The sequence below is a fragment of the Desmodus rotundus genome, chromosome 12 (assembly GCF_022682495.2).
Source record: "Desmodus rotundus isolate HL8 chromosome 12, HLdesRot8A.1, whole genome shotgun sequence".
NCBI lineage: Eukaryota > Metazoa > Chordata > Mammalia > Chiroptera > Phyllostomidae > Desmodus > Desmodus rotundus.
In genome coordinates, this window is record NC_071398.1 from 7,070,050 (window position 1) to 7,096,080 (window position 26,031).

A 26,031-nucleotide genomic window follows, 5' to 3' on the forward strand; every position below is an offset into this window, starting at 1 on the left:
ACTTCCTTTCTCAGGGTGGAATGGGGCCACAGGCGAAGTCATTTCTCTTTGAGAGAGCAGGTTTCTCACCTAGTGCAGAGGGCAATATTGTTTTTACCTTCTCATAATAGTAGCTCAATATTCCTGTCAATTCACTGTCAGCCATGTTTTCAGTGGAACAGATTCCACTCCTGGTATCAAGTTCTCTCTTAGCCAAGACTCTCAGTTCTAACTGATAAACATCCAACCCAGGCAGGTTTAAACAAAAGCAAAACGCCCACCACAAATAAAGCCCAGCTCGAGTAAATTAACTCACTTAACAGTACAAGCCCAGGGTCTCCCCTCCAATAGCTGGATTCAGGAGGTTCTGTTGATCTAAGTTCAGTTGATGCCCCTTTTACAAAAGGAGGCAGTAGGGTCATGGAGATGGTGATTTGGACAACCTCACAGAGTCAGTAAAACCGATAGGAAGCCTGACCCTGAAGCAGAGAACTCTGCCTGAACTGTCACTGGCGTGCGTTGGTCCTAAAGAGAAGCATTCACTTCCAAGGGGACAGAGTGCTATCACCCAAGGGAACAGCCAGATACCTAAGAGGGTGGGGCTAACGCTCAGGGGTGGGGCCAGTGCCTGGGCGTGTTCAGAACCAGAGGGGCGGGGCGATCAGAACCAGATAGGCGGGGCGAGACCCGAGGGTGTCCAGTCACTTAAGCGCCTGCGCAGAGGCTCAGCCGGGCTCGCGCTCCTGTGCGGCTCGGACTTAACCTTGGCTTCGACTGGCTCCAGTGTTCTGCGTGAGTCACTTCTGTGGGGTCCGAGGCCGGGCTCCACCATGAACCGGTGCGCCGAGGCGGCGGCCGTGGCGGCCACGGTGCCTGGCGCGGGCGTCAGGATCGCGGGGCCGCGGCCACCCATCGTGCCCCGCCAAGCGTCCTTCTTCCCGCCGCCTGTGCCCAACCCCTTCGTGCAGCAGACGCGGTTGAGCGCGGCGAGGCGCATCCAGGTGAGGGGGGAGGGTCAGAAAGCTGAGAAAGATCCAGGTGAGGGGCGTGGGTCAGAGAGGGGGGCGCAACCAAGTGAGGGGCATGCGTCAGAAAGAGGAGGTGTATCCAGGTGATGGGCGTGGGTCAGAGAAAGGAGGTGCGCCCAGGGGAGAGGCGTGGGTCAGAGGGAGGAGGCAGGTCCGGGTGGGAGGTGAGACGGTCTGAGGGTGCCATAGGTGTGACACGGGTAGCAGCCGAGGGGAGCATGAGTCTGGGAAGCAGAGGCTCTGACGAAGAAAGAAAAAGATGTAGATCTGAGAGAGGAGGGCTCGTGCTGGGGTCAGGAGTCTGCAAGGGGCAGCGACAAGGGTCCGAGGACAGAGGGCCCGTGGAGGATGGTCTGAGGGGTGTGGGAAGAGAAGGTGCAAAGAGCATGTGGGTCTGAGAGGAAACATTCACTGCATGCTGAGAAGGGGAAATGAAAATTTGAGTTCGTGAGAATGTAGCAGGGGGACAGCCTACGACAGGAGAGTGGGTGTGAGTAAGTCCCTTTTTCTTCTTTCTTTTCATCCCCCGCCCCCCAGCCCCCAGAGCCCAGGTCTGGAGTTAGAACAGTGAGTAAGGCCCTGGGATGATCTAGCTGAGCCGGGACGTCAAGGGTATGACATCAGAATCTAAGAAAAGGGACAATGGGGTTTGAGCTTAAGGTATTTTAACAGGTTTTGGTCTTGAATCAGTCTTCACCCAAACACTTGTAGTTTCAGGAACGAGAGGTAGCGCAGGCTTTTCCACTGTTACATGGTTACATACAGAAAGGTAGTTTCCTTTCCTTTTTCTTGTAAAGCACTGCCTTTACCATGAGCAGTCCCACTCTCTCTTTGGACTTCCTCTTTGGTGAAGTTAGCGATTAAAGAACAAGATAGACTATGTCCGGTGTGGTCTGTAGGGAAAAAAAAGTGGTTTTTGATGGTTTCTTGTCCATATCACAAGTTCCTTTACTTTGGATTTGAAATAGTGTAATTTTTGCACAACCTACGTGTGTGCCCTGAGACCGTGGTCCTCTCCAGTGGGCGCAGGTTAAGGGCTGGGCGCAGCAGGGGGGTGGTTACAGTAATGATAGATGGGTGTCTGCTGGAAGAAGGGTGTGAGAGAGGAAGAGGAAGATGATGTAGTAATAGCTCTTTGTAAAGACACAAAATGGGTAAAGCTTAGGTCTTCGAGTCTGTAAATGGGTAGATGTCCCCTTTGTATCTTAAAATTTGAGAAACACTTCTGAGTTAATTGACTATCATTCAAGATTAATTTTAGCCAACTCATTCATACTTAAATGAAAGTATGTCCATATATTTGGCCTCATATTTTTGAAAGAGGATCAAAGAATTTATATTGTACCTAGAGTAAATTATTAACTTTTCTTTTTTTAATAGCGTGGCCTGTTATGTTTAGGGTGCACTCCGAAGTAACTCTACAAGAGCTATGTCACAATGGAAAGGTCACCAGTCTCGGCCAGAAAACATCTCAGGCCCTGCTGTCTATTTGTTGTATGACTTTGGTCAAGTCCCTTAGTGGCTCTAAACTCCACTTTTCTCATCTATTAAATCGGAATAACAATACATCAAAGGAGGGTTAAAATTAAGTGAGGTAATGTGTGAAAGAATCTGGTATTGTTTGCTGATCTTTCCCAAGATTATTTTTGCTTTTCTTAAAATTTATTTTAGAGAGAGGGGAAGGGAGGGAGAGAAGCATGGACGTGAGAGAGAAGCATGGATCCATTGCCTCTCGTACGCACCCAGACCGGGACCAAACCCACAACCTGGCATGTGCTCTGACCGGAAATTGTACCCAGGATCTTTCAATTTGCAGGACCACGCCCAACGCACTGAGCCACACCAGCCAGGGCTTGTTTGCTGATCTTAATATTGATAATTTTCTTATGCTATTTGTTGTCTACATTTTTAACATAGTACTTAAAATTTACAATCTGTATTGAATGGAATTGAATATAGTTCGAGTATTTTTTAAAAATTAAAAATTCATGTAAACCAGAGATACCAAATAAGTTTTAATGACTTGAATGGTCTAGGTAAAGGGAAGATTAAATAGACATAATTGGAAAACAATGTTGGCTATATTTTCCAGTTTAAAAGATACATATACTTTAAGTATGACTTAATAGGATTGATTCAGACTCAATAAACTTGAATTCAAATTTAATCTTGAATGATAATCAATGTCTTGCTTAAGGACTGTTATCGCTTTTGCATCTCATAACAGGGCTTAGCTTTGTCCTTCCTCTTTCGACTGTTTAAGGGCCTGTTACTTAGTGGCATGGAGAAAAGTAGCCTAGCTCTCATTTCCTCAGTAGAATATGGAATGGAAATAAGTGTTTAGTAGTAACAGCGGGGTCATTTACTGTACAAAAATATTTGTTGAATGCCTACAGTGTGCGAGGCACGATGCAGTTCTCTGGAGATACAGCAGTGAACAAGAGAAATAAGGATGCTGCCTCTCTAAAGCTTACATTTCACTGAGAAAAACAAGTACAAAAACGTAATCTCATGGTTTAGTAAGTGCAATGAAGACAATTCAGAGAAGAGGATAACCCCAATACAGTGTTGAAAGAATGTCTCCCTACAGAGATGACGTATCACCAAATGGAAATATGATGGAGAATCCTCCTCATTTGTCAGAGTTACTCAAAAATGGTGTACTGTTAAATACTATTATTTGTTGCCAACCTGGAAGTAGCACAGAAAAAAAATAAAGTTGCCCAATGTTTGACAACTCACTCAATTAAAATCTATGTTAGCTGCTCGTTTTGAAAGTTAGTGAATATTATATGAATATGCTGTAACCTCATGTCAACTTCACATTCAGGGGCTATGCTATGGTTATTTCTTACATTCAAGATTATTTCCTGGTCATTTGCCAGACTGTCTGTATTTGACCTGCTTTGGAGCCAACCACTGCAGTCTTTGCTCTGGGGCTGTTTGTCAGAAACTATTAGAGGCAATTGCTTAACAGCACAGCTGCCGGAGGGAATAAATAACGATTGTGGCAAACACTAAGCTAACCAAAAACCTTACAAGAAAAAGCTTGTAACTGTATGCTGTCTGAAAAGACACACTTTCAATCCAAAGACCCAAACAGGTTGAAAGTAAAAGGACAAAATATATACTGTGGAAACAGTAACCAACAGAGAACTGGAGGAGCTACATTAATATTAGGTAAAACAGACTTTAAGACAGAAAACTAGAAATAAAAGAACGTTTTATAATGACAAAGGGTCGATGCATCGAGAAGATGTAGCAATTATAACCATATATGCATCTAACAACAGAACCCTAAATATGCAAAGCCAAACTGATAGACTGAAGGGAAAAATAAACAATTCAGCAAAAGTAGTTAGAGACTTCAATTCCCTACTTGCAGTAGTGGTAGAGCAGTGCAACAGAATGCCAGCAAGGAACTAGAAGACTTAAACAACACTATAATCGTCCGTACCATATATATATATATATATATATATGACATACTCCACCCAACAACAGCAGAAAACACATTCTTCTTAAGAACCTATGGAACATTTTCCAAGACAGACAATTATAAGAGGTCATAAAATAAGTCTGAGTAAGTATAAAAGGATTATAATAATACATTGTTCTATAACCACAATGGATTGAAATTAGAAATTAGAAATCAATAACAAGAAAACTTAGGAAACTCACAAATGTGTGGAGATTACATTACACGTTTCTAAATAATCAGTGGATCAAAGGAGAAATCATAAGAGGAGCTAGTAAGTACTTTGAGAAAAATGAAAATGAAGACACAACAGACAAAAACATGTGGCTAGCATTGTTTCAAAGTCTGAAAAAGATGTTTTAAGACAGGAAAATTATAGGCCAATTTCCTTCATGATCATAGATATAAGAATTCTCAACAAAATATCAGCAGGTAAAACACAGCAATATGTGGAAAACGAAATATATCCTTCTAAGTTTGGTTTATTCCAGAAATGCAAGGTTGGTTTAACCTACAAAAATTTCTATTTCAATGTAATTCATCATATTAGCAGAAGAAGCATATGATCATTTCAATAAAAGCAAAAATTTTGTTAACTCATTTGACAAAGTTCAGCAACTACTGATGTTTGAGAAAATTCTCAGTAAAATAGGAATAAAAGGGACATGTCTCAGCCTAATGAAGAGCACCTATCCATCGCAATAAAAATCTCGACAAGCTTTTTTGTTTGTGTGGGAACTGACAAATTAATTCTGAAATGTATGTGGAAATGCAAAGGATCTAGACTGGCCCAAAAACAGTTTGAAGAAGAAAAAGGTGGAGATCCCTGATTTCAAGACTTACTACGAAGCTACAGCAGTGAAGAGAGTGGGAAGTTGACCAGGGTAGATGAAGAGATAAATTAATGGAACAGAATAGAGAACCCACACATACATGTTCAATTGCTTTTTCACAAAGTTGCCAAGAAAATTCATTGGGGAATGTCAAGTCTTTTCAACAAATGGTGTTGGAACACTAGGTAAATCTATGGATAAAAATGAACCTCGATCCCTACTGCACACCACAGGCAGAAAAATAACTTCAGATGGACCTAGGCTAAAACATAAAAGCCAAAACCATACAGCTTCTAGAAGTAGAAGAAAATAGAAAATACCTTCCTGACCTTGAGGTAGGTAAAGATTTCTTAGGACACAGAAAAGAATAAAAATAAAATAAAATAAATTAGTTTTCGTCAGAATTACAATTCTTCTCATCAAAAGGTACCATTAAGAAATTGAAAGGGAAAGCCATGGAATGGGAGAAAATATTTTCAATACATACATTGACAAAGGACTTTAATGTATAACATATAAAGATCTCCTACAAGTTGGTGTAATAAGACTAACAACCCAATAAAATGGGCCACACATTTGAAAAGACACTTAAAGTAAGAAGTCAAAGGAATAGCCAAGAAACACCTGGAAAATGTGTTCAGCATCATTGTTTATCAAGGAAGTGTGGGTTAAAACCTCAGTGAGATAGCATTTTTCACCCACTTGAATGGCCACAAAGGCTGACCACACTAACTACGGGTGAGCATGTGGAGCGACGGGAGCTTTCATCCTTTATGAAAGTGGAGACGTAAAATGGTACAACCACTTTGGAAATCAGTTTGGCAGTATCTTACAATGTTAAGCATACCCTGACCCAACAGTTTCACTCCCAGTGAAATGAAAGTATGTGTGCACACAGAGACCAGAACATTCATGTTCATGGGAACTATATTCATAATAGCCAAAAACTTATAATAGATCCACTGCCCGTGAACAGATGAGTGGATAACTGGATTGTAATACTCATGTACTTATATCGTGTAATGGAACCACACGCCGCAATTAAAAAGTCTACACCACTAATGCACAGGACAGCGCAGTTGAATCTCAAAAATATGAAGTGAAAGAAGCCAGACATAAAAGTACATCCCATGTGGTTTAATTGACATGACGCTCTGGAACAGGCAGAACAACAGGGAAAGAAAGTTATGGGTGGCCAAGGGCCGGGGGAGCGTGTCTAGGCTGCACGGAGGCACAGGGGACCCTTTTGGGGTGACGGGAATGTTCTATAGGTTGAGCATGGTAGTGTTTGTGTAGCACTATACATCTGAAAAACTCATAATCCCTACACTTAAAATAGGTGCATTTTATTTTGTGTAAATGATGTCTTAATCAAATTGATATTTTAAAAAGACTATCAACACCAAATGTTGGCCAGAATGCACCGTGGCTGAAATTCTTATACATTGTCTGTGACATTTCATAATGATCCAGCCACTTATTTTTACCAACTTGGACTTTCAGATTTTCTTCCTCGGAATTTTCCTGCTCCCAATTCGTGGCTTATTCCTTGCATTAGTTTTATTACTGGCATGGCCGTTTGCTGCGCTTTCAACGCTAGGCTCTCCTGAAAAGCCAACCCATCCAATCACTGGTTGGAAGAGGTAAGACATAGTTATGTCTGAATACTAGGTAAATCAAGGTAAAGAAGAGTTTGTCATAGTTTAGTCATCAATGGAGTCACCTAACTGCTACCTATGCAATTTTAATTATTTTTGTTTCTCAGATGGCACTGTTCTTACTTTATCATATGTACAAATTTCTGTCCAAGAACAGATAGTCTTCTGTTGAAGTTATCACTTCCTAATTTAAAATATTTTGTTTTCTGAGTTCTTGCCTAAAAGTGATAGGTCCCTGGTTCTCAAAGACCCAGCTAGTATGGCTAAATCAATAAAGTTGAAAAATACCTGGCTTTTTTTTTTTTTTTTGCTTTTCCTCTGTTTCTGTTTCTCTCTAATAACTACATACTTTATTCAGTGATATAATTAAGTGGATCAGTTACAGTATATTTATTCACTGCTTTAGTTGTTATTATTAACAACAATTTAACTATTAATCAGTAGAGCCTAGCTTTATTAAACATTAGCGTTGAGCCCCCTGCACTGCTTTTCAAGCATTGTGTAATAAGCATGGTATTAGCGAATAGACGGACGATGAATTACAGTTACTAGTAGAAGTTCATTCCCATCAGGCTGGACCCACTTGTCACATGCATTGTGTCCTGAAAGTGAAGGTTCTTCACGTGCACTCCTTGGATGTTGTAGAAATCCATTGATGGGTTTTAGGGCACTGTTAAACTCTCTGAAGTTGTGCACATTTTTCTTTTTTTTTTGGTACACAAGGGTCTGTTCCTTTCAATCTAAACCTCAAATAAGAATGTGTCCTCCAAAAATTTTGAGAAACACTGTTGTACAAACTTTTTAAGAAATATGCAATTTGCTGTTCAATTCATGTTCCGGTGAACAAAGGTCAACATGAAACACACAGCTGGCTCGAACTGGAACCAGCTCCAAGGCTGGCAGTTTCTTGAGGGCAATAAGTCCCACCTCCGTCCTTGCAAATCACACGCCTTTGTTCTAGGACCCGAGGTTGTAGTCACTGAAAACATACTGTAAGTGATATGTTTCGTCACTCACTGATTCCTCTCAATCGTTTCCTTGGTTGCTGTGTTAATGGCTTATGGAAACCTATGATGATGGAAGGAACAGCCTAAATATCCAGAAAACAGGTCAAATACACGTTGGAAAAGAAAGGTCTACTTTTGTCAGTTAAACCAGTATCTCTACCTCCTTTCAAACAGGTAACATTGGAGTTATTATGCAGCACTAAACTTTTAGCCATTTATTTAAAAAACATTTTAAGTAGAAGTATTTCAGGACTTTGGATATGGGATACTTTGATCATAGTTGTCAGAAGCTACATCTCTATAAATCAGAAATCATGAAAGGGTGAGCTTTTTATCCTTACATCAACAGAGATCTGAACTCGAAATGAAAGGGCAAGAAGGGGAGAGAGACAGTCATTTCTCTGTGCTCTCTTGAATTACCATTCTTGGTCTTTCTGCATCTCACTTCTCCTCGCTGTGAAATAAAAGGCAGACTAACTTCCTCAGTAGCTTGTTGCTTAATAGTTCCTCACTGTCATATCACAAGATGGTTGAGAAAATTAGATAGGAAGTCCATTTTTTTAAAGCCCTCATTCATTGTCTGAGGGCAGGATACACACAGTACTTTCGTGTTTCATGAAAAGCTTTCTGCTCATTTGCATCCTGACATATGCAGGCTGCGTTTGCATTTCCAGGAATACGCTTCTGTGTCCCTACTCATCTGGGCTCATCGAGGACGGAGACTGGGCCTTACTTGTCTTGTGTGTCCAGCATAGCTCCTGGCACAGTGTGACGAATGAATTAATCTTTAATGACAGATGCTTTTGGAAAAGGAAGCGATTCCATTTCTGGAATTGTTGCAAGTGCCTCTCTGTTCCAAGGGAGTGAGAGAGTGGATTCCTTAAGATTTTTGATGATGTCTTAGAAGGCTGACTTTTAAAAAATTATTCTCAAAATCACTCTGAGGACAGATTCAGCAGAGAATGCTAACAGTGGTTGGGGGGAGAGCAGCATCTTGGTGACACAAGCGAAGGTCCCCAAGGTAGCTGCTTTGAAGGGCAATATCGATGGGAAGTTCTCAGAGGGATGTGTGTCGAAAATTCATTCTTTTCACTTGAGAGTCCCAGAAGAATGGAACCACTTATTAGCCATGTGTCCTGGGTAAAATTACTTCTCTGTGCCTCAGTTTTCCCATCTGTGAAATGGGGTTAATAATAAATAACACCTATTTTATAAAATTGGGCTGAGGATTTAAAGAAATTAATATGTGCAGCACCCTTAGAATAGCGCCTGGCAGATACTGAGTGCCCCGTGGAAGTGTGAGCCCTTCTTCTTAGCGTATATTTTCAAACGAAGTGTTCTGATACGTCCTGGCTTCTGCGTTGTGTTTTCAAGTAAAGCCCGGCGTCAGCTGCAATGAGCAAAGCTAATCCTGTCTTTTCCGTATGTATCTTCCAAGGCAAATTACTCAGCCAGTTTTGAAGTTTCTGGGTCGTGCCATGTTCTTTTCGATGGGGTTTACGGTGACTGTGAAAGGAAGGATTGCAAGTCCGGTGGAAGCCCCCATTTTTGTGGTCGCCCCCCATTCGACCTTCTTCGATGGGATCGCCTGTGTCGTAGCGGGACTGCCCTCCATGGTTTCCCGGAATGAGAACGTGCAGGTCCCTCTGATCGGCAGTAAGTACTTGGAAGGTGCCATAGATAAACCATTCTCGTGCTCATGCCTTACACCTAAAACATCGTAGTTAGTTTATTGGTAGACTTTTAAGAAACTTTAAGATAAAGAAAGATTTCAAACATCCTTGCTTTCTTTTAAGGAGGTACTATGTCAAAAGAATGACTTGGTAAAAAAAAAGATTAGTCTTCCCTATATAGGTACCCATATATATCTTTTAAAGTCTTATTTTTATCACTGTACCATCATCTTGTTCTGTTCGTATACATAAAAGACCAGTTTTTCAAATACCAAGCATGCTTGATGTTCTTTCCTTTTTGTGGGGAGAGAGAATTGAAGCAAAGAATTTGTGGGGACACCCGTGCATGCTGTTTTATGAACTTCTTTTCAGGGCTTTAGGCTGAAGCACACACTACGTTTTGTCTCCGAACTGTGTTTTCTTCATTTCCCCCAAATTTCCATGAGGAACCAATGTGTAACTCTTTGAAAATTAGGATGTGGAGCAATAAGTGCTTCCTGTCATAAAAAAAAGAAATAACAAAGCAAGTGAAATGCTTTTCCCACTGGATGCCTGGTCTCTCCCTGGGGTGTTCGTCTCCAAGTAACTTTCCCCTGTTGTTTCGAGGCCTGTGCACGAGTCAGATGATGAGAGAGTGAGTATGAAGGTTGCCTGATATCGCCTTGGTGCTCTGCAGAAATGATAGTGATTCTCGCAGCTCTGTCGTTCAGCTAAGACAGACTCTTTCTGCGTGTAATTCCTGCTTTATGTAATAAGGCATTTTCCTGAAAAATTGCGTAGCAGTGGGTTTTTGGTAAATTGAGGTTGATTTTGCGTGTGCTAGGAAGTTACGTATTTAGAAGACTGTTCTGCTGAAAATGTTACTAAAATGAGTAATAAAGCTTCTGACCCCTGTGTGCCATGGAGTCACATAATCAGTTTTCAGGATGTCCCCGAAATAAAACCAGATGACTTGTAGCACATGGCAAAGTTTTAATGGCAGTTGAGGAAGACCTGTGGGGAGTAAATTGCATTTCCTTTTTTTCATATTCCTGCTAATTTCTGTTAAATCAATGAACTGTTTTTTTTTTCGGTATAAATATCCACCACTCTTTTTGGAAACCAGAAACTAAGTTCTAATAAACATTGAATTACAGGGTACTTTTAAAGTTGTTTTTTTTTTAATTTGCTCTCATTTTAATTTCCACAAAATTTGTTTAATGATTGAGCCAGCGTAATTATTTTGGTAGCTTTAGTCAAAAAAAAAAAAAAAGACCTGACCGTGGATTTGTTTTGTTTTAAAGGACTGTTACGGGCTCTGCAGCCGGTGTTGGTATCCCGTGTAGACCCGGATTCTCGGAAAAACACAATAAATGAAATAATCAGGCGAGCAACGTCGGGAGGGGAATGGCCCCAGGTAAAACACAACAGCTGTGGACGTAAACGCTCTGAGAGTCTATTTATGGTACATTTGTAAACATATTCATTTGGACCCACAGACGGCAGGACATGGGGGACGCCCATGCTAGGCGTCTTTAGCGCGATAGAAGCAGAATAATTGAGTGAGCCTTAAGAAGTTCCTCTTCCCCATGAGATGCTCCACGGACTTAAACATATCCTTCTTTTTTTATTCTCCAAAGTCTTTGAACCGATTTTTACTCTGGATTCTAAAAAGTAATTCCCTACCTCTTGAGTTTATTGACCTTGAAAAAGATGAGATGCTAATGCTCAGTCGTACTCAACCATACGATGGGTTTACTAAAAACGTAATTAAGATCTTTACCCTTATCTGAAGTATATTGCAATAGTGCTTTTCAGTTGCAGGGGGCCTATCAGAGTCACCTGTAGACCATTTCAAACTTGACCATCTCGGTATCCCCTCCCCCTGGAACAAATGCCCCTTGAAGGTGAGGGAGGGGCGACACTGATGGGATAAAGAGAGCCCGAGGGTGGTGCTGAGAAGTTCGCCTCTGCCTTCACCCAGGGGAAAGCCAGTGATACTGGCAGAGCCAAGCGCCCTGCAGTGACCTGGCCATCCGTGACGATGGGTAGGTGGTAGAGTGCCCAGAGAGTAAGACCAGCCCGGAGGCTGTAGAAACCGAGGCATGTGTGGAATGGTTCAAAAAGTGACTGGGAAGAAGTGGCACTGGGAAGAAAGCTTCCATTTTTTCTCTTTGGATGTGAAAAATATACCTAGGACTGGTAGGTGGAAGTTACCAGGTAGGCAGATTTCAGCTCGTTTTGCTCAGCTCAAGGGACTTTCTGTCCAGAGGTCGAATCGCTCGATTGGGAATTCTTTCCTGGACCTCTCAGGCATTGGCTGGGCCACCTCTTGCGGGGGTATTGTAGAAAGAATTCCAGCCTTAGGCATGCTGGATGACTTTCAGTGCCCACTCCCGAAATGAGACTTTATGATTCATCACTGACAGTGTGGCTGTAGAATGGCCACTGAATGAATCATGTTTGCTATCGGGTCTCAGTGTCATAGGAAACTGATTTTTTTTTTAATAGGAGGATGGAATGGCACCTATTTGTAATTTTAATTTTAATTTTACAAATAACCTGGTATGGTGGCAATGTAGCCTCATGCTGTGTCCCTCTCTAATTACTCTACAATACACATTACCAACTGCTGGGGGAGGAGCAGGCATTTTCTGCTGCGTTTGATGTACTGTACTTGGCAATTTATTCATCGCTAGAGTTGAAACACTCCAGAAAATCAAGCTGTTATGCAGCTAATGGGAAACTGACTACTTACTGCCGGTCTTTCACATGGAAAACCTACGGAAGTACGTTAAGAGCTAGAAAGACTTCCTCAAAAAGATATTAAATTGTGTTCGATACGTCAACTCGGTCAAGTAAGCACGAAACATACTGTAAGCAGCTCTCCCTCCACGGATGCTGTTGGGACTGAGTATCATCTAATGGGAGACCTGAAACAAAGAGGCAGCAAATGGCTCGGTTTAGGATGTACAGCAGCAGCAGAAAGAATGTAATGTTGCCTAAATGTACACTTGACCGTGACTCAGGTCCCCATCTTCTTCTAAGTCTATGCAGATGCTAAGTATCATCAAGAAACATTTGCTAAGTGTCTACTCTATTCAAAGCTTGAAGCTATTTTCTAATTATCGGAATGGTGAGGCTACACTTTTAGCAGAAAACCAAAAACCCATCATCTGATTCTAGCTTCCACTGGAATCCAGGGTTAGCCTGTGAGTTCAGCTTTGTTTGGTAAGAATTGGCAGCTATCTGTGAAGTGATAAGAAAATGAATAATGAGCTAATCTATTCATTAGACTGAAATATTAAATCTATTCCTTTTCTCCCAAGATACTAGTTTTCCCAGAAGGTACTTGTACTAATCGCTCCTGTTTGATTACTTTTAAACCAGGTGAGATAAATTAAATTATGTATTGTGACAAAGTAGTGTGGGAGATTTCTCGAATGAGTTGATAGTAACACACGAAATAACTCGTTGGTTTGCTCTGAGCATTTCTTCTTCTCCGAGAAAAAAGTTTTTAATGTTGTGACACCACAGAGCACACTTCCTTACTTTCTCTTTTGGTATCACGGCTCCTTCGTCCTTGGAGAGTGTGTGCGTGAGTGTGTGTGTTTGCGCAGAAACCACCGGCGGGTGTTGCTTCTCCCCCAAGGTTTCGTCCCAGGCACCCTCTGTCATTAGGTCGAAAACCTGTGTCCATTATCGTGACAATGCCTTCTAAGGCTCACTTCCTTCTTTTGATATTATGAAGTCGTGCGTTTCATAGTAATGTGTAACTTTATAGCAGTTGGTCATACTTTAAAATGTTTCTGTACTGGCTGCTAGAAGGCTCAAAGCCAAAGTTAGAACTCACTTCCGATAACTGTGGTAGTTCTTGCTTCAAGCATTTGGTTTTGTCTAGATTTTCTTATTTTCTCCTTGTCATTACCTTACAAAAATCCTGTTGAATCATAGGTATTCGGAAAACGGAAACAAATGGAGATGTAAATAAATGAATATTTTAACTGAGGTGGGCACATTTCACATTTTGCTTAGCTAATTCTGAATTTTCAAAATCTCTCACTTCGGTAAACACTAGGGCTTTACCAACATTGAGCAACTAGTTTTTCAAATGTCAACTCTTAAACCATTCATTGTGGGTGTGTCATTTTTTATGAAATGTTTGTCTCTGTTGTAAAGCCTGTGCTCGCACAGAGAACACGCTCTCAAACGTCTGTCGTGGTTGCAGGGGCCTTCATCCCGGGAGTCCCTGTGCAGCCGGTCCTCCTCAGGTACCCAAACAAGCTGGTAAGCACCGAACCTCACTGCGGGAAGCCCGTCAAACATTCCAAACAGCCCCCAGCCCCCAGGGCCCCTTTTGCTATTTGACTAAAGGCCCGAGCAGATCAATGGCGGAAGCCAATGGTGGGACTCCTTCTCCTTGCCTTGTCTGGTTTTCAAACGTTGGGAAGATGGGCCTGTATTTGTCGATGCCAATGTCGCGCTCTGTTTTTGCTGCTGCTAAGCCACAGGAGGACACTTCCCTTGGCTTCTTGCTCTGTTGGGATGCGATGAAGTCTCCAATTTGTAGTCTCGGTAGGAAACTTACACATGTTTGTGACTGTCACTAAGCCTGGAAGGACACTTGCTGATTCCCTGGTCATTGCTGGTGGACAAGGGTTGAAGAGGCAGGGTAAATTGGGGATAGGCTTGGTGTTTAATTACCGGCTCAGTCCTTCCTAGCTGCGCGACTCTTTGCAAGTAGCTTAAAGAGGACAATATTTGGGAAGAACCAAAAATCCTGTGAGATGTCCCCAGCTGGCTCAGGAAAGAGTCCCCTCTGCTCCAGCTAAGCCGTGGCTATCTTCTAGACATTGGCTGTGTCACCAATTCCCCACGCACAGGTTTTTGGAGGATGTTTTGGTGTCGAGAGAAACTTCCTTTACGAGGGAATTTCCATTAAAAGGCAAGATGTAGTTATTAATGACCTAAGTTATTTCAGATTAAGAATTCTTGATCAAGGCCACTTTCTATTCAGTGGCTGGTGTCGCAGCCTTGGACACCTGTAGTTAAAATTTAAATCTACCAAACTTCTACTCATTGTATTTCTGACGGCGGGTTTGCATTTGTCCTTTACTCGAATTCCTTCACTTTGAGTTACTTAAATCTTTTCTCCCAAATTACTCTGTCTCTTTTTGAAAACTGATGTATTTCAGGTTTTGTAAGCACATTCGTTATCCAGGTATGTTTATATTCAGAGAAAAATAGCTAAGCATGCACGATAGGTTTGTAAAAATCCAGAGCAACTTAGCTCCACGAAAAGGTGGTTACACGAAGGACACAGATCTTTGCCGTGGAGATATACAATCCAAGGATGCAAACAAGCTCGTTTCGTTTTTCATCGTATTGCTTTTCATTCAGAAAGTGCATGAACGCCCATGGCAAGGTCGGGTTTTTGTTTCCCGTGGTATTCTCTGAACTAACAGTTTAAAAACTTTCATTATTTTAGGACACCGTGACTTGGACGTGGCAAGGATATACATTGTAAGTCACTCATATCTGTTATTTATATACATCTTATTCTAGTGAAGGAGATTTTTTTAAAAGACTTGTTCTGTGAAAGTAAAGATTTCTAATCGGATCCTTAAATCTTGTAACTGGTGAGCCTCTATACAGAGCATAAGCATCTTGCCCATTAACCCCCGCATCTCCCGTGTACTGGAGTCTAGCCATGTCATGTTCTGATGGGTCTTAACTCTTTATCTACCAACTTTTAAGAAACATTCTGACAAACAGTGACCTAGTATGCATCATTTCTAGCTTTAATTTTGTAGTTTTATTTTCATTGAAGATTTAGCATTCTCTAACATCCTCATTGTCATTTTCCTAAATACCAGTTCAGGCAGTCCAGAGCGGTTTAGTCATATGACTGAAATGCGAGTTGAGAAAATAGCTAACCAAGCTTTCAGTTTTGGTCTGGGATGTTAAAAGTATAGGCCTCAGCAGTTTCTAAAAGGCCTTCAGAGAGGAGAGGAATTCAGTTTCACTAACCAGCAAGCCGAAGTGAAATAGGACTTTAAATAGAACAGAACGCGTAGAGTCCAGCTTTCTCTCCAGCAGCCTGTGTACATTTTCGTGGGAACCACGTAGAACACGTGAATTTGGGGACTTTGCCCAGGGCCTTTCCCAGGAATGCCTTCTGATATGTTACATACAGAATTCAGGAACCATTATTGGGGAGCAAGTAACAACCACTGGGAAATATTAAAAGAAAATCGTTTGCCTTAAAGTATATGGTGGGCTCCTTTAGACTAACCTTTAATTTACACAATCCAAACTACTTCTGAAAGTCAGATTTTTTAAAATACTTTCTCCATTTTGTGTGCGAATTGCATTGCAGTAAGAAACGTGAGTCGGAACAGGTAACTGGCGAACCAGTTCCATCTGCTAATGTTGATTAGGATGTGGGATGCTTGTGGTCCCCTTAGGCTCCAGTCCTTGAAGTTAAGTAAATGACCCCGGCAATAAAGAACCTCAATCGTAAAGGCTAAGGCTTTTATTCATTTCGCTAGAAGACATGTTTCATGGTACTACTGGTTTTGAATGACTGGTTTTCAGCTTTTCTACGAGGGAAAATGAGGGGAAACAAGGAGAGTGAGAGCATTTTAGGAAAAGAACCAAAAAATCGGGGTGGGGGGTGTTTATATTTCCTAAGGCCTCGGTGTCGTCCTAAGTGCCCTCTTTGGGGCCTTTGCAAATCAAGTTCCCTGAGGAGCTGGTGACATTGACTGCTCAGTCAATGTGACTTCTCCCCCCGTAGATCTGAAGGTCAAAAGAGAGAAGGCTTTTCTGGAAGGGGGACCAGGGTTAGAAAATAGAGCACTTCCGTCCATCTAGCCTTCCAACCTGGGAAGTGTGTGATAAAGGGGGACAGGAAATAGGAGAGAGAATTCAGACAAGAAAGAGGAAAAACATACGGTTGGCGTGAAAGATTTCTTAGGACTTAGACTCCAAGACAAATTCTTTAAAAGGCACAACTTGGCTTTGTCCAAATGCCACACTGCACTCACCTGTGGGAACCCTCCTTCCCACCTCTGCCCACTAATCCGCTTCACAGCAAATTTAACACCGTGTCAGTTACTGCCCAGTCCGTTTCCTCAGCCGCCCTTGCCTCAAGGACTGCTCTGGACTCGGATTCTAAGAAAGAAATTCTATCCCAAAGCAGATACCCTGACGGAGAGGGCTAATGACCTTGGGGAATAAACTTGGAGAGGGCCCAGCTGTGGAAAAGGTGTTTTGTGTCAGTCTAAGAAGGGGTGTTGGGTTTGCGTGCAGCGTGGACGACACAGGTGTAAGGAGATCCTAGGTGTGGTTTTATTTGTTTTTTCTTAGAGCATTCAGAATTTTCAGAACAGTTATCTATTCAAATCACTCACTTCCAAAATGCAATTTAGATAGTTAAAGAATAATGTACCTTATGGCAGATAATTTGAATTGACTTTGTTTGCCCGAAGTGGATAGTGAAAGATTTTTTTCCCTTGCAGATGGAAGGTTTGAGTACTGATACTTATATTAAAAATTTATAATTAATTATGGAATTGGTAGGTCTATTTCCTAAATTTCCTCTTTAACTAAATGCCTTATTTAACTTTCTAAAATTTTTGTACTAAGTCCCTTCAAGTAATTGTTTACAGTTAAATCATATTTTAGTTTCTTTTTTAAAAAAGATTTTACTTATTTATTTTTAGAGAGAGGGGAAGGGAGGAAGAAAGAGAGGGAGAGAAACATCCATGTGAGAGAGAAACATTGATTGGTCGCCTCTCGAAAGTGCCCCGACCGGGAACCAAACCCACAACGCAGGCCTATACCCTGACTGGGAATTGAACCAGTGACCTTTCGTCTTGTGGAATGATGCCCAACTAACTGAGCCACACCAGTCAGGGCATATTTTAGTTTCTTAATAGCAAAAAAATTTTTTTTTTAATAAAAAAACATTTGATTGGTTGTTTTCATAAACATGTAGTTTAATCCACTCTGCCAGATTTCTGGGCCATCTGTCTAGATGAGGTTAAATTAATATCCCATAGAAATCTTACCCCGAGAGGCTAAATATATACTAGAAAGCTTCAGGTTGGAACAACTATTTCAAAAATTATCTTGGAGAGGGTTGATTAGAACCCCCTTCGTGAAAGCCTTAGTCTAGCTTTACAATGAAATTCGAAACCTTTCAGACAATTTCTCCACAAGGAAAACATTCATTAGTGACTGAGACAATTATGATAAAGTTTCTGCTTTTAAGAAAGGCCAACTGACATTGTTTTGTAAACATTGGAAAAGAGTTTAGTAACCCAATATTCCACTCAGGAGTCACCCTGCAAACACATTTAGCTGCCTTAAAATGTGCGGCCTTGGGTAGTTCCTTTAGGGACTTTATTAGCCTCCGAGTCTGCACCGTCCGGGAGACTTCAGATTTGGTGTTTAGTCTGCTGAGCTGTGGCTCTGACTCACAGATACATATATGGTATTGCATGGTGCCACTGAACTGTTGAATGTCAAAAATAGTTGTCGGAGCCCAAGCAGTGATAGAGCTGCCCTGTCGCATTTTCAAACCCACAATACGTATGAAGTGTGACCGGGGGTGCGGTGTGTAGAGAAAGGGGTGGCTAGGTAACATTAGATGATGCTTGTATTGCCTTATAAAGGGGACCTTCTCTTCTTCCTCTTCAGCTTTCAGCTTTGCGTGCTCACCTTCTGCCAGCCCTTCACAAAGGTGGAAGTTGAGGTAAGTCATTCAAAATGTAGCCGTGGAAGTGGCGATGTGGCCTTTCCTTTTATTCTGAATTCCTCGTCTGGAGAGGTGTGCAAAGGCTGGGAGTTAAACCCACCCTCTTTGAAATAATCCCGTTTATAATTCGTGTACCTACACCCAGGCGATCAGGTCCAGCCCTTAGAATTACAGCAGGAAACACCTCTCACTTCTGGGAACGTCCAACATGTATGTAACCAGTGTGGCTGGCCAGATTGGCATCACCGTTTCTACGTTTTTATTCTTTCCAAGGCTGCCCTCTGCCAAGAAGCCTTCATGTCCCTACAAGAAGAGCTGCAGAGGCTGAGAGCCCCACAACTCCTTGAAAAGTAGTAGGTTCCATGAGAGCTGAGACGTGCTGCGGGGGGCGGGAGAGAGGCACAAGGCTCAGAAGCCCGAGGAGGTCATACCAGCCCCTCATTCACAGGACGGTCTTTTTGTTCGAGCCGCAGTGGCAGACAGGGAGTGGGGGAGTAATGAGATCATTCTGGAAGTTCTGACCACATTTTTATGACTCAACATTGAGTCTCCAGAACTAGTCTTAGTTTCTAGGAATGATATGGAACGGGCCCCTGAAGTCAGAATCTAGATGGTGTTACTGGGACTCTCAGGCAGCCTGCGCGGGGAGAGGGTCACCTATACACACCCGCATATCTGAATTTCCTGTAAGGTTACCCCGTCTCCAGCTAAAACGGGATCCGGGGGCATGTGGAGATGCACGTAGAGCTGTCCTTTCTTCTGAGCACATGTGTCAGTGGTCACAAGGGGTTACGACAGAGGTTTACACATCGCTCATTGTTTCACCCTGACCACTGTTACCCCATTTCCTCTCTGTGTCATGGCTGGCTTTTTTTCTTTCTTTCTTTTTTCTTTCTTCCTCCTCCTCTCTCTCTCCCCTCCCCCTCCCTTTCCCCCCTCCCTCCCTCCTGCTCTCTCCTCCAGTTACAATATTTACTTTCTCTAACTGGTTCTCAGACCTGTTGGATAATATTTTCTGGCAAAGAAAGGAAAGAATATGTCCTTTGTTCAACAACTTCACAAACGAAATGGCTTTTGACCAGCTAAAAACACCTGAATTGGTAGGGATTTATTTCACGGATTGGAGTTGTGGTGGTGGACAGAAAGATGTGAATTTGTACACTTCAAAGGTAGAACGCTTATTTTAATTGTATGTATTTTAGATTTACGATGCTACCTTTCACCCAGGGGGCTCCTAACGACTTGGTGACTTTTGAATGTTTTTATTACCCACTGTGTAGATGCAACTGAAAGCTGTATCCCAGCAGCCCTTGGGGCACTAAGCATAACCACCACACACTGGCTCAGGACTGTGGGGGGCTGCACCCTGTCTCTGCAGCACCAGCGTGGGCCGCCCCGCACCTCGCTTAGTTAGAAGTCTCAGTTCATTTAGCTGCAGCGGTTTCGGTTGTCTTGGTTATTCAGAGGCACCCTCCTCTCTTTCCTTTTTCTTTAAAATTGATGGAGATCCTACGTATTATTATTTTTTTAAATCCTCACCCGAGGATATGTGTATTGATTTGAGAGAGAAACATTGATGTAAGAGAGAAACATCAATGGGAGAGAGAAACATCGATCAGTTGCCTCCCGTACGCGCCCCACGGGGGATCAAACTTGCAACCTCGGTATGTGCCTTGACTGGGAATCAAACCCACAACTTTGTGGTGAACAGGACGATACTCCAACTGACTTAGCCACCTGGCCAGGGCCTACGTGTTACTTTTAACGTGTTTTTAGAGCTTCCTCTTGAGTATTAATCGGGTAAGCCCAATGCACGATGTGTCTCTCAAGAATGTGGCATTAGTTTTATGGCTCTTAAAATGAACTCGGAGTGAATTGTTCAGATGTCCTTTTAAATACTTGGCTCTTGTGAGTCATAGTCATCTCACTATGCTGAATCCTCTGTTTATTAGTTTCACGAGTCTCCCATCCTTAACGATGATTGTCAGACTCATTAATTACAGACATCACTGAATATCTAGAGAATGTGATAGTGAGGAATATGTCCTCACCTCCCCTTTCCCTCCTTCTCTGCTTCCCCGATACGGAGGCTTGTTTTTGAAAAGGTGGTTACTTTCTTGACCCTTGGATCTTAAAAATACCATAAGTTCCAAACCTCACACCCTGTGTAATTGGTCTCCTGGTTTCCTTGAGGAAGGATGCCCTGGGTGTTTCCAGAATGGTTCTACCGAAAGTCATTCTTTGAATGAGAATGTGGCCTAGTGGGCGTACTCAGAGTCCTCCGTGGTGACCTCCATTGGCCCGCTCTACTATGGCTTAGGCGCATGGGCACTATGCTGGTAGGAAACCTCCCGACGTGGGACGTCAGTGAAGAGCCTGCTAGATTATCTCCTGAGAGAGGATACGGGTGAAGTCAGACTCCCTGGCACTACGTGGGCAGCAGCTGGTTTGCGAATGGAAGCACGGCGTTCCCACTGACTGTGGTGTTCTTTTTAGAAGCCATATCTCTGTGTGCATTCCAAGCACGTGGGCTTTAAAGCCACCCATTATATTATAAACACACCAGAATGTCTTGTCTGTAGGCACACAGACAGATTCGGCTTGAGGGAAAGTTTTTTGCTAAGCTTATGGTGAGCGTCTAGTGGCCAACATTAGACCTACAATCCTTTAGGATGGGTGATCGATTCCTTGTCTTAAGTCATAGAAAGAGATTTTTTGTTTCATTAAAAATGTGTGATTTAGGAAAGGGTGGTAATTGCTAATGAGTGTTAGGATCAACCCTCATTATTTATGTTGCTTTTAAAAATCTCCAAAGAGCTAATTACTTAGGAAAGGTTTGAATACATTTATGTAGCTTATTTCAATATCCAGATACACTAAATGCACACACTATTCGTAGTTTGGAATCTAAAATGGGCTTTTTAGAGAAGGTTTATCACACAAATACGCACACACACACACACACACATCACATATGTATTTGTTCCAACAAAGCTGATTTCTTCCGGAGCTTGGAAGAATTCTGGAATCGGTAAGTAGGAGCAGTTAGAGACACAGAGCATTATAAGAAGAGTGGAGCTGGGGTCTCCATTTCAATGCCGCTACGTCCCACCAACATCGAGCAAATGACTTAACCTCTCTGAGCCCGCGTTCTCACTGGTGAAATGGGGCTGACACATTATTTTATGGGGCTGTCAGGATTTAACAAGGTTATTTATGTGCTGACGCATGGCTTGGGGTTCAGTAAGCATTAACTTTTATTTCCCTTACCATGTAGATTTTTCTGTGCTCTCGAAAAGGAAGCAGCACGTGTCCTTGCTAAGTACCTCCCTTGTTTTACATTTTCTCTTCGTGAAAACCGAACAGGAGGCCTAGCATTACACACGTGTCAAGGCTGGCCTGTTAAAGTTCTTTTCTGTTTCTTGGAAAAAGATAAGATTGTGTAGTATCAGCACTCATCAATCTCTCTCCTCCTTATAATCATTTTTTTTGGAGAAGGGAATATGCTTGCTGTGGTCAGGAAGTGAACAAACCAGTTCTGGGGGACGAGTATTCATATAAAGCCTGGATGACAGGTGGCGTTAAATCACGGCTGAGGAATTTGGCTCTATCTTGTGTGCCATCTGAGGCCCAGGAGGAGGGAGGAGGCTCTGGGAACGGAGGCGCAAACAGGAGGTCTTGGTGTGGGAAACACCTCCTCACCTGGGGACAGGATGGAGCAGAGGTAGCAGGTGGAGCAGGTGGAGGACCGGAGGCCGGTGGAGGGAGGAGGGAACGGGGCTGTGCAGTCAGTTCCCAGGGGATGGAAGGGGAAATTCAGGTTCCCATGGGCTGCTGTAGGGGTGGAAAGACGTCCCTCTCCCCACCCGGATTCTATAACTGGGTCTATGAAATAAACTGGCAACAGGTAGATTAACAGGGGAAAAGGTATACAGATGTATTAATTTTAATATGTGCACAAGGGCATCCCAGGGGATAAAAACTGGACACCTGAAACAAAGGGGTGGCATGTTTGAGAGCTCATATACCATCTTCATAGACGAAGGGGAGGGAGGCTGTCGGCCGCTTAGCGGGGAGTAAATAAATGACTTCCAGGAGAGACACACCAGCCCTGAGAAGACTAGATGAGGGCCGTGAGGAGGCCATGGGATAAGGCTGGTCCGGGTGTGAGGAAGGCCTCTGGTCTCCTCTCCGCCGATGAGAGTCAGCGCCCCGGTTTGAGGAATCTGTGTGGGAGGTGGTTTATGACGTTGAACTCCTTCTGGAGGATCTGTCTTCAGGCGGATGATGGAGTTCAGAGAAAGCCACTCCCTGTATTTGCTGCTTTTCACGTGACTTCAGCTAAAAATAACACACCCACGTGGCATATTGTGGGGTGGCACGGCCTGATGTCCTTCACCGTCATCTCTCTGAAGGTGAAGGAGAAACGCCACCGAGATTGAAAGTGGCATCGCAACCCGAGAAGCACGGCCTGTGTCGCAGCAATAAAATATGGTGGCGGCAGATCAGAAAGGGACAGTGGAGGGCTGCCAGGCAGCGGCGAGATGCCACCCAAGTAACTTGACCCTCACCCATCACACAGACAGGGAGGAGATAGACTCAGTGTTAAGAAAACGTGTTGCCACACCGGCTAAGATAAAGGAATATCTTCAGCAAAAAGAAAACAAACCAAAGGCTGTGTTTGTGTTTTGAGGCAGGATGGTCACCTTGGGAAAAGGGCCTAGTTTTCCAGCAGCCGTGAGGACGCTGTGGAAGTCCACATGGATTGGTAGTAGCCTCAACCTGTAAGGTTTTCTCTCGCACCCCTCCATGGCCTCTGCCGGAGCGAGACCGTGGGACCAGGAGAGGTGACCGAGGCTTTGTCATTAGCACCGGCGGTGTGTGGCAGAAGCGAGAAATTCCGGGTGACAGAAAAGCCACGTGGAAGTGTCTGCCTGCCTACGACCAGTGTCGATAGGCAGGCAGATGGTGCAGGAGGGGCAGGTGAAGAGGTTGAAGTGGGTCCTGAGAGACACCACCAGGCAGGACCAGGTTGGGAGAGAAGCAAACACCCACAGGTAATGCGGGGAAACTGGCTGAAGAACTTGCCAGAGGAGCAGATTGGAGCCGTACGTTCGTTTCCATGGCTGAAAGAGACTCGAGAAGGATCTCTGTGACCAGGTGAAGAGGCTGTGAAATCAAGGGGGCTGCTGGGCCACCTGTGTGGCTGCTGGGGGTGATGAGAGCCTGGGAGGGTAGACAGGGAAACTCAGCGTCCTGAAGTCCCTGGGGTGTGTAGATGTGTCTTAGGGGACAGAGACAGATAGTAGCCGTCACACTTCTCTCTTTTTGGTGCATTGTCCTTCCCAAATAAAGGGCACGTTCATGCTGTGAGCCTTGAGGCTTCGTACAAAATGGAAAGGAGATAGAGAGGGCAAGGTCTTATCCAAGGCGAGGTGCCTTTGTTTAGAATTTCTTTTGAATTGCTTCTCAGGAGGCCTGGAGCCCACGTGCATCACATCCAGATTTTTTTTTTTTTTTACTCTCGGTGGATTTCTTTTTTCCTCCAGAATAAAATGCCATGCCAATACGAGAGTTATTAAATATTATTTTATGGAAAACATCTCCACTCGAGCAGTGGAGCCACAGTTTGTTTTTCAGGGGCTCAGTGTGTGCTACGAGTCAGATGTATGTTATGGAAATGGTCGTGTGGCTTTTTGAAAGAGGAAGCATCACAGGTCAGTTTAAGACTTCGTTATACTACTTTGTTGGGGATTTTAGGAACATTGATTTTAACGCAGTGTTTTCTTCCTTGGATTTCATGCTAAGCAAATGGAAGGGATTCTATTATGCTGGAACAGGCTGGAGGGAATTTTCAGAAATAGTTATTTGCAGTTTGATCTTCCGGATAGATAAGTGTTGTGGGGACCTCTGGTGGCTCCGTTGAATTTTCCATCTCAAAGAATAACGAGATACTGAACTGAAAGCCAGACACAGGATTCCTGTCGGGAGGACCTCAGAGATCATGTAGTGGCACTTTCCACTCAGCAGGAGAGGGATCAGAGGCCCACAGGCTGAATGACTTCCGGGGTCACGCGGCTGAGCCAAGACAACAAGTGTCATTTCCGCAGCATGCCACTGCCCCTTGGAGAGGATGGTGTTACCAGAATAAATGTGGAGAGTAAAATGACATATAGCAGATTATGCTCTGGTTCCTATTCATTTTACCTTAGACACTCCACTACCCCCACCCTGCCCCCTGCATCCTCACGCCCTCTATTCCTGGCCTTGCCACCTCCTGCAGGTGGGTTGCACGGGGCTCTCCCTGCTCTGAGTCTCTTTCTCTTTGGCTTATCCACTCCCTGCCACCAAAGGTGCTGCTCAAAAACTTGGGCCTGGGCACGTCGCTCCCCTGCTCAAGCTGCGCCTCTGAGTCACCATTGCGCATCGGCTTCTTAACATTGACTAACAGGGTCTGAGAACTGGCCCACGTGAGTCTGGAAGGGGTGTTACTTATACAGATGCTTCTGTTCTTTCCAACTGTGGCCCTGACCCAGGTGTGGAGTTGTAGCTCTATTGTTTGCCCTCTCCTAGCCACGTTCTTGTAGCCAATGGAAATGGTAGAACGTGCCTCAAGGAATCGTTAAGTGAGTTCATCTCATGAAGACCCTCTCATAGAGTACACAGCACACAGTAGGTCCTTAACGGACAGACTTAGCTCCTTGTCATAAATTCCCGCCCCGGTACTGGGAGAGTCCTGGAGGGCAGGGACTTCACTGTCATATCTTCAGGGCTCACTGCAGGGCCCGGCACATGGCAGGCACCTAAGCAGTATTTATCGAGTGGAAGTGGTCCATGGAATCTTGAGCCAGTCATTCGACCTTTGTGAACCCAGTTCCTTATGGCTAAAATTGGAAGGGTCAATGAAATGCAGTGATGCACATAGAGCACCTAGCACGGGACCCGGTTCGTAGGTATAATTCCATGAACAGTAGCTGTTGGAGAAAGCATGTTCATCCTTAAGAAGCCAAGGTCAACCATCAGCTCTCTGTAAAGCCTTTTTGGCTGCTTTTCCCTGCCCACTCCTGGCCAAATGAATCATTTCCTCTCTCTCCCTGGCATGCTCCAGGAAAGGCGGTTTAGTGGGGAAACCAAGGGCTTTAGAATCTGATAGACCTTGGACTGAATCCTGGTCACATGAGCTGTAGGTCTTTAACTAAGTCAATGAAGCTTTTTGGCCCCATCTGTAATTGGGGGTAATAAGGGTAGTGGTACTTAGCACATGCTGTGTTGGTCTATCCCACAGAAATATCTCTCTTCTTTAGAACATGAGTAGGGTCCTGTTGACCTTGCCTGGTATACAGTAGGTGCTCAAAAAATATGCCATGACTTAACAATGGCACCAAAACCTTGTTAATGTCAGAAAACCATTAATAAAAAGAAGGACAGTACAAATGAGGCATCACAGAATGTCAACTACAGAAAAAAGTAAGATTTAAATGATGGTAAAGCCAAACCAGGTGTTACATAAAAGCTAGAAAGCCAATACTAACTTAAAAAAACAAAAAGAAGATGAAATGACCAAACATGAAGTTCCATCAAATGATAAAAGTATGGCTGATCGAGGAATGGATGGAGAAGATAAACTACAAG

General features: G+C 43.4%; 1 protein-coding gene across 1 annotated transcript in view; it reads left to right on the forward strand.

Moving 5' to 3' along the window:
* Positions 1–679: 679 nt before the first annotated feature.
* The window catches only part of LPCAT2 (lysophosphatidylcholine acyltransferase 2), a 54,912-nt gene continuing 29,560 nt past the window's right edge, over positions 680–26,031 (forward strand). Inside the window, exons 1-8 of the mRNA XM_024551432.4 lie at positions 680–980; positions 6,822–6,961; positions 9,422–9,639; positions 10,940–11,052; positions 12,965–13,025; positions 13,864–13,922; positions 15,124–15,158; positions 18,342–18,396. Of these exons, the coding sequence (XP_024407200.3) occupies positions 810–980; positions 6,822–6,961; positions 9,422–9,639; positions 10,940–11,052; positions 12,965–13,025; positions 13,864–13,922; positions 15,124–15,158; positions 18,342–18,396 (852 nt within the window). The 5' untranslated portion in view covers positions 680–809. The remainder of the gene's footprint in view (positions 981–6,821; positions 6,962–9,421; positions 9,640–10,939; positions 11,053–12,964; positions 13,026–13,863; positions 13,923–15,123; positions 15,159–18,341; positions 18,397–26,031) is intronic.